We start from the raw sequence: 16,875 nt of genomic DNA on the forward strand, positions 1-16,875 counted from the left end.
CAAAACTGTTATTGAACAACTGCAAGGGGTATTAACAGAAACTGCTACAAGTCTGAAATATCAGAAATAATAGAGAAAATGGAAAAGAGGGTTCTTTTGGGAGGACGCTTTCCTCATGCTCACCTCTAAAGCTTGCTTTGGATGCCCAAACTGGAAATGCATCACCCCAAGAAATAATAAAGCAATTTCATATCTTCCGAAATCATTCCAACTAGATGCAGGGGGAACGAAGTCAATTCCTTCTGTCCCTGCACTTTTGTGGTGACATTTTCCAGATTAGTTCATTTTTTATACATAAACTTCTGCCTGAATTTATCACAAGAGGACTAGGAAAGAGGATAATGACAACAAAAAGATCAAATTCTTAGAACACTAGCAGCAGATTCCCAACCATTTTCCCTATTTTAGGGAAAATTTAGGGAACCAAACCACTTTTTTTTTTCCCTATACAAAAACACCACACAACAGCTTCCATTTATCTTCCCCTATAAATTAAAATAATATTTCTTTTATCTTTTACTTTGTTTTCTTCTTTTTTTTTTCTTTTTAATTTCATTGCAAACTTTCCTCCTCCTCTTCTTCTTCTTCTTTCTTTTTCTCCAGACTTTTTTTTTTTTCTCTCTTCCGGTTCTCTCTCAGATTTTTTTTTTTCCGTCTTCTTCTCCCTCTCATCTGTCTCTCTTCTTTCTTTCTTTCTTTTTTTCCGTCTTCTTCTCCCTCTCGTCTGTCTCTCTTCTTTCTTTCTTTTTTCTTTTTTTTTCCGTCTTCTCTCCCTCTCTCTCTCGTCTCCATCTTCTTCCTATTTTGTCTATCTATTTTTTTTCTTTCTTCCATAAACTCTTCTCTCTCTCTCCGTCCATCTTCTTTCTCTCTCTTGTCTGCATCTTCTTTGTGGTTGAGGAATGAGGACAACTGAATGAGAGAGGAGAGAGAGAGCTGTTTTTTGAGATTGAGGAATGATGATGTGTGAAGAAGAGAGGAGAGAGAAACATTTTTTTTTTATTAAAATAATATGTTGGGAAGCTACAGTACTTCCCAAGCATCTTCATCTAAAATGAGGAAGCTGCTGTGACTCGTATTTTGCACATTTTTTTCAAATTTTCCCTATTTTAGGGAATAGAACTACTTATAGGGCATCTGCTACTAATGCTCTTAGAGATGTATTGTTATTGAACTATAGTATTTCTAAATAAGCTACCAAAAGATCTAAGTGTCATTTGAGTCCTCTGGCCGTAACGAAACATAAAATTAGAAAATAAAATGAGCAAATCTTTCATGGAAAGTTATGAAAACTCAAACCTCTCATGCTTAACTCTCTCCTGGAAAATCCTCTTCCTCTCAGAAAAAAATCAAAAAATAAAAATAAAAAATAAAAAACCTCTCTTCTCTGATAATGTCTAGTGTGGACGGAGGGATGCTCTAAAAGCCTAAAAATCTTTATAAAAGCTTATTGGGCATTAAACGTCTTTTCTATATAGGAATTTCAGTTTTAAATATATCAAGGCAATTTATTAAGCAGAACATTTCCAAATTAAATAGCAAGCTAAAAATTTTGTTCACCTGTAATCAAAATAGCGGTGAAGATTCTCCAAAGCAGCAAGATAATCATCATGATAAAGGCTATTCAAGTAACGCAAGAAGTGAACCTACATCACAATCCAGCATAGAGAAAAGGTAACAGATTTAAAATGCAGGAAAGAAAAGAGAAAAGACAGAAAAAAAATAAAAAATAAAAAAGTAGTACCAAAAAAGAAGCGTATGAAAAAAAGGGGAGTTAATTTACACGATGTAGCTCAGGTGCTAATTTATGGAGCCGCCTTAAAATAAGTTCAAAAGCATTTAAAGAGAAAGAGCTTCCATTCCTGCCACAAGATTTTACTTGAGATTCAGTACAACCTATAGTGCACTTTTATAAGTTTGCAGATGAAAAGCTTTACTTTAAATAGAACAAGTGAACATATCATTAACTTTTCAATTGTATCAGCCTGCTCTTGTAAGTATCCTTGTATCTGCCAGTTTGTTCGTAGGAATATCCCACTATTGGGCTCAAAATCTCTTGATGCATCTTTTGGAGGATGAATATAGGGAGAAGCCTCCCTGCCTTTGTCACTGTGTTTGGATCTTGGGTCAGCAGCAACCTCAATATCTGCATGTTTAGTTTGTTATATGATTACCATTACACTTTCATCAAGACATCAAGCATCAAATCTGAAAGAACCAGCATCATTTAAGTAATCCAAAATATGTAGGTGGAGGGAGGTGCAACCAATGGCAGATAATCTTGGGCCTAAGGGAGACAATGGTCTTCACATATTAGGTTGTTTTCAAGGACTTCTTTCCAGGCCAAACAATTTTGGGATATTTTAACGGCATCCTCTTGGTATGAGGTTATCGACAAAAAAGATATGTCTAAGTCACTTCCCTAGAATCAATGCACAGCTTTTTATTGAATTAACAAATTATTAATAAATACATTTACAATAATGAAGCAAATCAAGAAAGAATTTTTTTTTTGATAAGTAATTGCAATTTTATTAAGAAAAAAGCGTAAGGCGCCCCTAGTACACACGGAGTATACAAGAAGCAACAGCCTCACCACCGACCCTACAAGGAACAGCCCACAAAACAACCCAACCCTAAGCCCCTAAAGCTTACAATCTTCAATCATATCCCACCGCCTATGGTCCTCATCAAGGGCAGAGAGGAAAGCCATAGTTCTATCCCCCTTATCCCCGAAATCAAGAAAGAATTGATAAAACAAATCAAAGTATGATTTTTTTTTATTTTTTTTTTTTAACTTATCAAAAAAAAAAAAAACAAATCAAAGTATAATTAACTTTATTTCAACTATAAAAAGTCCACTTTGTTTTAATAAGAATTTTCCATGGCAAATTTAAACTCCATTGTGGTGGGGAAGGATGAAGGCCTATATGGTTTAAACGGAGGATACCCATTGAAAACTATCCTTTAGATAGTTCAAGAATGGGAATTTAGAAAGGTTACAATATTATTCTAAAAGCTTTATTGACACTATTAGTAAAGAGTGATAAGATTATTGCTGGAGAGAAGACACAATGTAATCTCCTTAAGAAGCTAGTCCATATGCATTTCAGGTCAACATATAAGTCAGAGGATGTCTCCATCACGTAGGGTGTAGAGCAACAGTCCTCCATTGGAGGTACCTTTCTTCATTTCGAAGGCAGCTAACATAAGTGCTTATGAAGAGCCAATCAATTTATTGGAAAGGACAAAGGTCATTCCAAACATGTAAACCAGACAGACACATAGACCACCTAGTTCTCCAAAGCAGATAAAACCACAGACTTCTATTTCTCCAAATTTAAACACCTGTAAAACTTTGGAGTCTCATCTTCTCCTCAGTGTAAATCTGAAATTCAAGGTCCAGATACTCCTTGTGGAAGTAAAAGTAGGAACGTACACTCGAAGGGTGATGCTTTATTTCTTTTTTTTATAAGTAATTGAAATATCATTAATAAGCACAAAGGCGCAACCCAAGTATACAGGAAATATAAGAGATACACCTAGCTAGAAAGACCACCAAGTTAAGATATCAAAATCTATGATATATGCTTCACACCCATCCAACAAATATCAATCCACCTCCGACCTGCATTCCAAGTCATTCTCATCCTAAGGTGTTGGGAGACTATCTTCCTAAATTGTCTCTCTCTATCTTTTTTTTATATATAAGTAAATTGTCTCTCTCTATATTCCTTACTACCATCACTACGAACATTCAAAGGATTGATGTTTGATCTTCCTATATCTACAACAATGTTAGACGACCCCCCCCCCCCCCTCCCAATGAAACTTATCGTATTACCCAAATCAAACGATTCAGGAGGTCTCTCACTTTTGGCTCTATTTGATCCATCCACACAGGCCCGTTGCATTTTCTCAACCAAAACACCAACACCTTCATCTTGGAACACGGGTCAAGAACAAAAGCAACATACAACATTAAGTTGATCATATCCATAGTACCCCAATACTTTTCATATTTATTTTTCATATTAAAACTCACAAAAATCAGGACAAGATCAGAACTGAGACAACCATTATTCAAGGAAGAGTATTTGGTGGAATAAAGTCCCTGTGAGAGTGGCATTGTTCACTTGGTTGGCCGCATAAGGAAAGATCCTCACAATGGATAACTTAATGAAGTGGGATGTCCTAGTGATTGATTGATGCTGTATTTGTAAGAGGAGTGCCCCTAAGCTTTTCGGGTTTCCCCCCTCGCCGGCTCAGGTGTCCTTTCCTCCGGTGGTCCAGGTTGTTTCTCTGCCGGCTCAGGTGTCCCCTCCTCTGCGGTGCAATCCTGATGGTGCTTCTCGAACGGTCTCTCAACTCACGACCCCTCCTTCCATTGGAGCCACTGAGTTGGGAGAGAAGTTGCGCTCTTCTTTCCCCGTGGTCTCAAAGCCATTTCAAAGTTATATCAAGAAGGCGAGGATACTTAGGGAAGGGGTTTCGTTGAAGTGGAACGATGTGCTTCTATCAGATTCCCTGAAAGCCTCGAAGTTGGTTGCCGACTTAGCTGTTAATAAGGTTGCGGTTGCAGAGCCTCCAACAAAGAAGGTTGCAGAGTCTCCAGTGAAGACGGGCATTCTTAGAAAGGGGTTTCTTAACCCTCGCCCAAAGATGCCAGCTACTCCTGCTTCGCCTCGAAAGGTCTTCGATGTTGGGATGGTTGGGCCTTCCTCCCCTCCTAGAGGTTGTTCCATTTCTTCACCTGTTGAGGGTAATAGTTTCTCCCAATCTCGGAATTGGCCGATCGGTTTTGATCATAACGGGGAGATTGTGGTTTGGGAGGAGGATGTTGATCTTTGGGATGTTTCGCCTTTGGATTGGGCGTTAGAGGGCGCTTTTGGGGACGAGGCGTTGGCCATTCGGGATGCCATGGAAGAAGAATTTCAGCGTGACAAGATGATATCGCGCCAAAAGTCCAAAGGCAAGAGGGAGCTTCTAAACCTGCATAGCTCTATCAACTATGGCGACGCTAAATCTTCCGCTAGGCGTAGGAAAGGAAAGGGCCTTATGTTGTAGAGTTGTATGCCTTTGTGTGCTTGGGTGGGTTTGTGGGCCATTCATCGGGTTCGGTTTTTGCTTGGATTATTTTGAGGGGTGTTTCTCTTGGGTTTTTCTCGGGTTCTAGGTTTTTTTTTTTCTTTTGGGTTTAGGAGGTCTTGTTGGGGGGTTTTTGGGGTTGGTTTGGGTGCTTTTAGGGTTTTTTTGTATTCGGGGGTTACTATTGGGGATTCTTTTGTTTTGTGAAGGTTTCTATTATGCTTGTTAGGGGTTTTCTTGTGGTTTTATTGGGTTTTTTATGTGGGCTAGCTGAGTTACTTCTGTGTATATATCCTGTGTACTTAGGAGCGCTTTACACTTTTTTAATGAAATTCTCTTACTTATCAAAAAAAAAAAAAAAAAGAGTGGAGAGTTTGTGGATCATTTTCTATTGCATTGTGAGATTACTAGGGCCTTATGGAATGGTATTTTCAGTTGTGTGGTAGACCTTTTCATTTGTTGGAGAGAGCTGGGTGACAGTCTTTTTTTTTTATAAGTAAAATATATAAAAAAGGCGCAAAGGGGCGCAACCCAAAGTACACAGGAAGTATACAAGGAACCCCTAATGAAAAGAACATAGAGAACATCTATCTAAGAAATCTAAATAGGAACAATCATACAATAACTTAAATCTATCTTTCCACAAAAACAGCATTTGAAGCATCTTTCTCTTCAAATTCACCAAAGAAGTCTCACAATCTTCAAAACAGCGAGCATTCCGTTCCCTCCAAACGCACCACATCAAACACAACGGAGCCATGCGCCAAATTTGAATCGCAGTCCGATTACCCTTCAGAGCTCAACAGTGTGGAAGTTGGTTCCATCCTCTTTAATGTGGCGTCTTTAGAGGGAAATAAGTGATAGAAGTTTTGAATACTATAACAAGACAGTGGTCGAACTAAAGTCTTTCTTATTTAATACTCTTTTCCACATGACATGAACAACCTTCTCTTGGAAGGGGCCTAGCAAAGCTTGTCTTCACCTCCCCGTCTCAATCTGAAAGAATACAAAAAATTGAAAAACAAAGCAAAAACATCCACCTCCCAATCGTAATGCTTCATTTCTGTGGCGCATATGAAAAAGCAAAGAAACTCAAAAATACCGAGAATAAACACATTTTTTTATATGTAAATGAATTTCATTAAAAATCACAACCCCAACAGTTTGAAGTTAAAAAATAGTTTCCTATATCTTGCTTTTCCACAAATCCATTCTTTACACAAAACCTTCCTTAATTTATTTTTTCCTCTATCTTGTAGCTTGCTCTAAGCATTTTCAAGTCTTTGGTATGCCCAAAGTACCTTTCTTCTTAATTGGCCCATGCTTCCTCTTTCATTCCAAATAAATACTTATTAGAAAGAAAAGATATTACGCCTCAACTAATAGAGCAAAGACAAATCCACTCATGTAGCAATCAAATATTTATTTCAGTGATTCAATGTAATCTAGAAAGCCTAGGGTAGTCAGTTTTTTCAAGTAATCAGCAGTAACACACAAAAATTTCAAACACGTACATCAATATAAATTTCATCAAGCTATCAACTAATATAGCATGTCATATAACCTAGAGCACCTACAATTTTGTATGGTACCATCTGCTCAATTTTCTAAATAGCACCATTCGTATGCCAAAGCAAAAGAGGTGCCATATCTATTTATTTGTTCCCTATATGTTTGTATTTGTGGAAGATTATTTACCACCTGCAATACAGTACTTTTTCACTTAAATAGTTTTGTTCCTAACAGAGAGTGAAAATATAATTATATGCTTGTGCATATCACCCTAGTTATCGTAGAATGAATTCCTGAGGTTATCTTTCCTAGATACACGAGAATGAATCACCCCCAAAGAGCTCTAGCTCAAATGGCGCCTCTTTCCCTTGTAAGAATAGGGTGACGAAGTTGATTTAAGACCCATCAGATACTTGTGTAACTTGCCAGTCAAAGGAAATAACCCTCTCACATGTAATAGCCGAGAGTAGTTGTAAATTTGAAACTGATCATTTCTATATGTTATTGAAATTTCCCCATGAGCCTAATTTGAATAATAAGCCCCTGTTTTTGCAATGGTTGTGTTCTTATATACAAGAGGAGTACTCAGAAAGAACAAAGAAGTTCGGATCTGAAAAAGCATACTGAGGAAGTTCCTTCACTGGGCACAACAAAATGAAGATGAATTTGAACATTTCAAATCCATATTCTTATTTTTTTAGATTTATTGAAAGCGTAAGGCGCCCCTTAGTACACTGGAAGTATACAAAAGGAAACACCTAACTAGAAAAAGAAAAACGAACAAGAAAATCAGAAAAGCTAATCGACATAGGTGACAAAAAGGCCACCGTCCACAGATACTACCTAGCAGGGTTCTGGACTGCACTTATCCACACAAAAAAGGCCCACATAATTGCTGAGGAATAAGGAAGACATCAGATAACCGCTTCCATAACTAATTAATCGCCACGTGGACTATTATGAAACATTATAATAGTCAGCAGAGAGATCCAGTAGCTCAAATATGCATAATAAATTCTAGCATACCTTCTCAAAGGAATCTTAAGAGAATGAACTACCTCATTTGCTAAAAACTCAGTTTCTGAGGAGTTTTGTTCCATCAAGTAAAAGGGGCTTTAATGCTTTATGAAATCTGCAAGTGCGTCACAAGAAAAAGGTTTGGTATTTATACCTTCAACCAACCGAAAAAGTGCTTTTGGCGCATGAAGATGAAAAGGAACTCTTTCACTGGCCCATTTTCTTGCTTCAATTTCTTCAGTCACTTTTTCAAAAACAAAATTCTCCAGGTCCATGTTTTCATATTCTAAAAATGCCTCTAAATTGAAACTGGAATCTTCTACACCAGTTGTCTCATAAGAAGGACAACTTGAGAGGGCTTCCTTATAGTATATCCCTGTATTTGTCAAAAGATGGCATATACCCTGCAAGTTAGAAGTAAGAGAAATTATTTTCTCATAGTGAAATAAGACAGTAAAGCACATGTTTAATCTTCACTTTTTCCAATAAAAACTTAAGGTACAACAACTAAAACAAAAGGGAAAACAAAAAAAGCAAGCACAGAGGTGACATAATTTCTGAATATCTTAGAGAGCTAGAAAAGAATAAAAATTAGGAAGACATTATATGTGCAAGGTTCACAATCAAATGTTAATGGCTTTAGCTCTTAACCCATTGATTTTAAAACTTTTGCATCCAACCTCAAATTAATAGAAAAAGTGAAACAGTGCGAAGTAGTTCCATAGAATTTATAAAAAATAATGGATCAAAATTTTAATATCATCAGACGGGTTTGAAGCATTGGATGCAGAAGGCAGTTAGACATGTTTGCTATAGATGTATGGCAACAGATAAGTCATCGAATGATAAAAAGTGAAAAAGTGACCACTTTTCGTTTGAATTAAGCAAGGAGGGACAGAGAGTCATCTGTACAACTATTATGAACAAGTGATACTCTTATGTATTTGATATAGCAGACTTCTAGAGGAAATTAGTACAATTAAAAGTTGTTACCTCTGAAATGGAGAGCATATCATTTTTTTATATACGTAATCAAAAAATTTATTAAAAGCATTAGCACGAGCATGTTTTAGAAATGGGCCTAACATGGTTGTTGAATTGACCAACAGCAATGATAGGATACCTGTCAATTCCAACGTTTAGAAAAAGTGCACACCGCTAATAATTCATAGGAAAAACGGATTAGCATATGACAAATATTCCTAAACTATTATTTTGAGTGGGTTAAGTATGCTTATTTCTGTTTCCAAGGTTGAAAAAGAAAAGGTGAACCTTAAGGTAAATGAGTGTAGCATCTGTCTGAAGCTTTACATGATATACTTGGTGGGGTGGAGGGGCCGTTTACACCAATTGGAGGCAAGATGGAACCATGGGCTACCAAACCAAAGGTAGACGCTTTCATTTCCTAAACCCAATTGGGGGAATTTATCTCAGGTCTCTGATAAAATCGTGAGAAACTCAACCAGTTAAGCTAGTGGACACTTCTTCTACACTTGCATAATGCATAACCCTGGAAACAATGCCTTTTTGGTCTCCTCAAGCAGATCACCAGGATTAAATTTTTCTAGGACATTGACCCAGTAAAAGCTTTGGCTTCAAAAGCACCTAAACTTCCAAATTACAGCAGGTGTGTCTGGCAACAAACTCCTCCCCTTTTTTTCATTTCTCCCAAAAAAAGTCAACCTCTTTTTTTCCTAAACAACTTTCTTCACTTTTGCCTCACCAAAAATTCGAATCTTCCTTCACCTTTATATCACATCAATCACTTCTTATTACTATTCAAACAAAAAAACCACAACCAAACTCTTTACCAAACGGTCCCAGCAAAATCTGAAAGAAGAAAATTGAAAGAAAAGCATCCAATTTGCCAGATACAAATGTACAAAAAGTTATTTCCCATCAAATACAAAGGAGAAGCCTCTAAATGAATACTATTGTGAAGAGTCAATGAGAGGAGCTAGAAAATTTATAGGCTGTGAATAAGTCCTTGCAACTTGACTACAACCCAGAAGATTAATTCAGAAACAACCCTATCTATGCATAAACTTGGCCTTAATTTCCCAAACTTAAGTTGGGTTTGGATTGAGACCTGAAGAAAGCAAAATACTTTTCTTAATAATCAAAATATTTGTCCGTCATCAAAATTATTTGGGGGAAAATCTTATTGTAATTTACAAGTAAATAATCAATATTCCTTCCCCATAAATTTCTATTGTTATATGACTCTATATCCCTCCAAAAGACTGTTAAGGATAAGATAGTAAACTCACACAACACACCCAGATCCTACTCAGCAGCCGCCACTACAGACTCAGCCTCACTCATAGACAGCAGGCAAACCCTAGAACAATCAGCCGTGATTCAATGGAACCTTCCTCAACATGAACAGATCCAAATTTCCTCACCATACCAAACCTATAGCTAGCATATCTCTCATTATTCTCACACGCTATTCCTATTGTACACTCAATGGCTATATTGCCATCTTTACCTTCCTAGGATAGAATGTTACTTACCTTATCTAGCCTATGATATTATATCATGCCATATACACGGCATATTGTAAATCCCTATAAATACTGTCTCAATACTAAACCTAAGCATTAAGTGCTTAAGGCTTATACCCTAATATTCTTCTAAGTTTACAAAGACTACCTGCAACAAACACAGGAATCAAAAAAGGAGACGATAAACTGGCAAAACTAGATAAAATTACTCCTACATGAATTTACCTGCAACAAAGAAAAGAATCTAAAAAAAGAGATATCAAATACATTGGCAAACTAGTTAAGGTATTGAAAAGTAAGATTCGCCTCCCCCAACCCCTGCTTTTGATTAAGTTTTTCTTCTTCCACCCAGCCAATCTCCTTTCAACTAGTACTTACTACACAGGAACAAACACATTTTGCAGCTATAATCAAAACCAACATCAAGTTGTAAGCATTTTTGAAACTTCAAACATTACTGCGTGTGGCTAAAGGGAGCAAGAAATACATGCAAGAGAAAAATGTAACAGCAGAGCCAATATAAGTGGTCTTAAGATTATATTTACCATTACCATACTTAAAATTTATGGCAATATACGTGTTTAAGTAAGAGCCAGGAACAACTTTCACATAAGTTCCATTTTTGGTCAGCAGGGGAGTGGAACATGGAAGGCGTCATTTCTGAATACTATCATGTAAATCAGTAAATACGAAATCAGAGTTCAACTATAGTAGGCATGCACACAGCAGTTTGTAACAAGCAATATAGTGGGACCATGGTATAGAATTAAAATGAAACTTAAAAAGAAATTGATCTGTCATATACGCAAACCAACAATGATACTGCAAAAATAACAGTTGAAACTTAGGAGGTCCTTCCGCAATAGCTATCAAGACATTATTGGAAACATGGTACCTCAAAAGATAACAGATTGAAGGCAAGTATGCAACGACGCAGAAACATCCCCAGGTTGCTACCCGGCTCCAAAATAAATTGGTCATCTTCAATAACACCAGATTCGGAGCCACCAAGGATCCCTAAACATCATACAAAAATTTATCATGTATTGAAAAAGAAGCCAAAAAAAAACACGAAAAATGAGGAGGATATGAAGAAGAAACAAAGAAAAGATGCAGCAAGGATGACGACCAACCCACCTCGCACATCAGTGAAGAAGTTAAACAAATCATCAGGCGATGACAGAGCTGATAGCCTACTCGTTAGATGATCAATAAACCAAAGATTTGATGAGCCGCAAACTTCCCTCAATTGACAAATGAGTTCATCCAGTTTCGGCTCCAAAATATCATCGCATGACTGCAAGGACAGAAAAACAAACGAGACAAATCAACATCAAACAACTTCAACGATTTTCTACGATCTTTTCCGCATACTCTGAGCTATCCAGCGGGGTCAAATAGCGGGGCCAATAGATTAGAAGAAAATTTTTGAAGTAAGTTAAAGAGAAATTGAATCACATTGAGAGTGAGTACCTTGGTGAGGGCCAAGAGGAACAGGCCTAGGTGGTTGTGCTGAGCGACGGAGGAGAACGGGAATGGCGCCGACATTTGCGATGACGGAGTGTAGATCTGAAGCAGTATGCAGACCGAGACTTTGTGCGGCGTGATTGCGAACGCGCCAGGCGGTTTCACAATCCCTGCCATTGTGGCACTCGCTCTCTCTCTCAATGCGCTTGTAAAGGAAGTGGGCGTATGTGAACGCGAGCTAAAGGGGTGACTTGGTTCTGCGGTGGTCGATAATCCTCAGAAGCCGGAGATTGCAGATGGATATGGATCAGAGTTGGTGGTCGTGGAAATGGACTGCTTGCTTGGCTAGGGTTTTCGGGGGGCAACAAGGGGGTTTCAAAAAAGAACCGGGAAAGAAAATGGCCTTAATTTCACCGCGAAGCCATTTTCTTCTTCTTTTATCTATTCAATATTGGAGAAAACCAGCTTGACAAAACTGTTTAGAGGGATGTTTTCGCAGCAGTAGCATAAAAATGTACAAATAATTTTGAGCAGTTTGCGAATGTTTTGTATTTTAACTTATGGCATTTAAAGTAATAATAGTCGAGCAGTTATTGAGAAGTACAATTTTCTATTTTAGTTACTTTTTTTCTATACTTTCTACACCAGATTTTATATTCTACTCTTTACTTATATTTAAATATTCTTTTTTATTATATTTTTGCTAACACTCAATGAAAGAAAAATTATTAACTTTCTATACATTCTTTGAGTTACACCATATGAATGTTGCACTGGTCAATATTCTAGCAAAATTACACAATTTATGAAAGCAAAGCAACCAAAAACAAAGCAAATGATTATTTTTAAAAAAAAAAAAAAAAAGCAACAAAAAACAATAATACAAAAGGGAAAACAAAGCAACTAGAAACATACAATAAGACTAATAATTCTTAAGATTGACCATGCAATTGCTACATGTGCTTGATAATGTCGGATTGCAGCTGAGGATGAGTTTGACATTCTCTAATGTTCACATGCCTTTCAATGAACTCCAGAAATTCAGCGGTATGCTCGTGAGAAATTTTTTTCATCGATTTATTCATATTCAATGTCACTAGTATCGTCATTATTTCGTTCGTCTTCAATAATAATGTTAAAGCATCTCCAGCAGAGTGGCTAAAACCTTCAAAATAGTCAAATTTGACTATTATTAGCCTATTCTTCTCTCCAGCAGAATAACCACTTTAAATTTTTTTCTTAACACATGAACAATGAATAGGCTATACTGCCTATTCATTGTTCATCAGTTACCGAATAAAATAATCAACTTCTTTCCCTTCATTACACTTTTCTCATATATTCTAGAAAAAGCATTCCCGAACAAAAATGCATTGAGCTTCACAGGGAGAGAGCAAAGCAAGAGAACTAAGCGAGAGAGAGCGGAGCGACGGAGCTGAGCCAGATAGAGCGAAGCGACAGAGTTGAGTGAGAGAGAGAGAGCGACGGAGCCGAGTGAGACCACAAAGCTGGGTATTTGGCGGTTGAAGGCGTTGCTACCCAGCCGAGACCACAGAGCTTCAGAATTCCACAAAGCAGCAGCTGAGGAGAGACCACTGAGCAAGTGAGTTTCATTCGTTTTTTTTTTTTTTTAGTTGTAGGTGATTTTGATATGAAATTGGTATTTGAGTTGTGGGTTAGATTTCTATTTGTGATATTGGGTTGGATTTTGATTAAGTTCCCTGTTTTGAGTGATAATTATATGTTCAATCAACCTATGAGGTAATCATCCATGAACCAAATCAAATTAAAATGTGATTCTTGTAGACCACACACAGCTTGTTTTGTTTAGCTTGGTATTGTTTTGGCTATTTTGTACGCAATCCACCAAAGCCTAACTTTTGATTATGCACAACATTGTTCCCTGTTTAGGGACCTTTGCATCTAGTTTTTAATTGGAGAGGGTTGTAGAATACTATGTTTGTTCTATAAAGATTTGATTCATCTAAAAAAAAAATCGAGTAGAATGCAAATGATAAATTTTATTTTTTGGAACTAGCATTATTCAAGTAGAATATATGCTAGAAAGCCCTTTGCATGCCTGAACGTATTAACTCCCCCTCTAATGTATTAACTATAAAACTTTGTTGATTGGGAAGGTTTTGTTGAATGGATTCTCAAGGGCAAGGAGACACATCTTTCATCAACCTCTTAAATCAGGATTATGATGAATCCATAGGATCTCATATCCAAGAGTTCAAAATGATGAACCAGAATCTGAGATTGCAACCAATCTTAAGAAACCAGAGGTGGCAACTTTAGCATTGACAAAGATGTTCCACTTATAGAATCATGGATAAATACTAGTGTTGATCAGATGAATGGAAATGAGTAATCAAATAAGAAATATTGGTGGAGAATTTGGGAGAAGTACCATGAATATAAGATCTTCAATGCTAGTCTGAATGAGACATCTCTACTTAATAGATGGGGAGTAATTCATAAGAGCGTAAATAAGTTTTGTAGATGCTTAGCTCAGGTTGAGTCAGCACATCAAAGTAGGATTACTCAGTAAGACAAGGTATAATTTCTATTGATTATTGTGTCAACGCATCAATCCACCAATTTTTATTGAAGGTATAACTATGTTCCTATTTCTTAATTTTGTAGATTGTTGAGGCAAAGGAGTTGTACCGGAGTTTGGTTGGCGTTCCATTTGCTTATGAACATTGCTGGAATTTATTGAAGAATTGTCCAAAATGGAATACTAACAATGAAAAAACAAGAAAAAGATCGTTTGGAAATGCATCTTTGCCTTTGACTCAAGGTCCGATAAATCTAGGGGAAGATAATATCTCCACTAGTAACTTTGTAGATTTGGAGAGACCTGAAGGCAGGAAGTCCGCAAAAGAGCGATGGAATAAAAAAGAGAGCAATGATACCAATGATGATATTGTTGTAGGGTTACTAACTTAGATGAACAAAAGAGCAATGATAGCAATTGAGAGGAAACTACAACTTATGGAAAAAAAAAAAACCGAGTGTTCAAGAGGATACTAGGATTCAATTTGAGGGAGAGAATATTCGAGTTGAGGTAGAAAAAATTCAAGTTGAGGCAAAGAGGATTCAAATGGAGCAAGCTAAGTTACGAGCAGATGAGGACAAAATCATGCTCACATATTCAAATGGCTTATCTGAATGCCTTGAAAGTCGAAGGATGAAGTAAAGCATGCTTGAGTTATGGCTGGAAATCATTTGGTTTTTCACTTATTGTTTGTTGCATCTTCTGGCTAATAGTTTTTGTTGGTGTAAAAGTTTCTCTATTTTAAAAGGATTGTTGTAATCTGTGGATTGTTTATATTTTAAAGGGATGGTTTCTCTTTTCTCTTTTGTTCCCGAAGTTCATTTCTACATATTTTCTATCTGAATCTCATTTACTGCATAAAATATGCTTTTAAATCTGAATCTCTTGTACTGAATCTCATTTACTAAATCTTATTTGCTGCAATTTAAGAGTATTGGTGTGAATCTCATTTGTTGCAATTTAAGAGTATTGGTGAGTTGGTGAATACATTGCTTGCTTCTCTTTCTATTTATTATGGTTGCTTGCTAAAGTAGGTGGCATTTAAGAAACGGGTGAATTCATTAACATCCGTCTTTGTATTAAAATCTGCACTTCAATACACAAACGATGTGAATCTCTTGGACGAAGTCATAATTTTAAATCGTTGTCACTGTCTCAGACTCAGTGAACCATAGAAGCCAAATTCTAGTTAAGACAACTTGCAGAAATTTTATTTCCAAAATGGTTCTCTTTCTATTTATTATGGTTGCTTGCTGAAGCAACTGGCATTTCAATACACACAGGTAAATTCAATAGCAATTTGGTGAGAGAAGTGATTAAAATAAGCTTTCTATTTATTATGGTTGCTTGCTTCTCTTTCTATTTATTACGGTTGCTTGCTGAAGTAGGTGGCATTTAAGAAACGAGTGATTTCATTAACATCCGTTTGTGTATTAAAATATGCACTTCAATACACAGACGGGTGAATACATTAACATCCAGGAGCTTTTTTTGTTTTATACTACCACTTCAATACATAAATACACTTCAGTGTCAACACAATGTCGATCAATTCTATAAGAAAAATGCTCCTGGAAGACTCTGACTTCGAGAATGAGTTTGAACTACTTTCTGCAATTGTTTTGGCACGTAGATATTTCAAAAGAAATGGAGGATCTAGTTCACGTCGTCGTGATTTTGTTCCGGGACGTATGTTCATCAATGTGATTCTTTGCAAGGCCACCAAAAGCTTTTTCTGGATTATTTCACTGATTCACCAGTATATCTTCCAAAAATATTTCGTACGAGGTTTTGAATGCATCATCATCTTTTTTGTCTTATTCTGTCTAAGGTAGAAAAATATGATCCGTACTTTGTCCAAAGAAGAAATTGTGCTGGAACAATCGGTTTATCTTCCCTTCAAAAAGTGATTGTTGCATTTAGAATGCTCGCTTATGGAGTACTAACTGACAACATTGATGAGTATGTGTGAATTGGAGAAAGCACCGCAATAGAATCTCTTCAAAGATTTGTTAGGTGGTTTCAATTTTTTCTAATAAATACTTAAGGTCTCCAAACAGAAATGATGTTGCTAGATTGTTAGAAGTTGGCGAAAGTCGTGGTTTTCCAGGGATGTTGGGTAGCATTGATTGCATGCACTAGACATAGAAGAATTGCCCAACTGCGTGGAAATGTATGTTTACTGGCCATTACCATGAACCAACAATGATTTTGGAAGCAGTGGCTTCACAAGATCTATAGATATGGCATGTGTTTTTTGGGTTACCGGGTTCTCACATGACATCAATGTTCTAGAATGGTCTTCTGTGTTTTCTCATATCATTGAAGGGCGTGCTCCTCTAGCCAATTATGCAATCAATGGCTATAACTACACAATAGGATACTATCTTGCTGATGGTATATATCCACAATGGTCAACCATTGTAAAGACAATTTCATGTCCACAAAGAAAAAAGGAAAAACTATTTGTTGCAGCCCAAGAGTTAGCATGCAAGAAAGGATGTGGAATGTGCATTTGGAGTGCTTCAAGCATGATTCGCAATCGTTCGTGGACCTGCACGTGGTTGGAGTCGTTAAACGCTCACTTACATTATAAAAGTGTGCATAATAATGCATAACATGATCATTGAAGATGAACGAAATACTGACGATGCTAGTGACATTGATTATGAACAAATTGATGAAATTCTCTATGTACAAATTTCTCGCGAGCATACCCCT

At 36.8% G+C, this 16,875-nt stretch overlaps 1 protein-coding gene across 3 annotated transcripts in view; it reads right to left on the reverse strand.

Moving 5' to 3' along the window:
* The window catches only part of LOC133861509 (anaphase-promoting complex subunit 5), a 44,995-nt gene extending 32,896 nt beyond the window's left edge, over positions 1-12,099 (reverse strand). For 2 of the 3 annotated variants that reach the window (XM_062297294.1, XM_062297295.1), the window contains exons 1-8: positions 11,598-12,099; positions 11,262-11,421; positions 11,020-11,141; positions 7,772-8,021; positions 1,969-2,146; positions 1,784-1,862; positions 1,561-1,646; positions 124-253 (exon numbers count right to left, since the gene is read on the reverse strand). In XM_062297294.1, coding sequence (XP_062153278.1) covers positions 124-253; positions 1,561-1,646; positions 1,784-1,862; positions 1,969-2,146; positions 7,772-8,021; positions 11,020-11,141; positions 11,262-11,421; positions 11,598-11,768 — 1,176 coding nt within the window. In that variant the 5' untranslated portion in view covers positions 11,769-12,099. The remainder of the gene's footprint in view (positions 1-123; positions 254-1,560; positions 1,647-1,783; positions 1,863-1,968; positions 2,147-7,771; positions 8,022-11,019; positions 11,142-11,261; positions 11,422-11,597) is intronic. The other variant, XM_062297293.1, reaches the window with a different exon arrangement.
* Positions 12,100-16,875: the final 4,776 nt, after the last annotated feature.

This window comes from Alnus glutinosa, chromosome 2 (genome assembly GCF_958979055.1).
Source record: "Alnus glutinosa chromosome 2, dhAlnGlut1.1, whole genome shotgun sequence".
Taxonomy (NCBI): domain Eukaryota; kingdom Viridiplantae; phylum Streptophyta; class Magnoliopsida; order Fagales; family Betulaceae; genus Alnus; species Alnus glutinosa.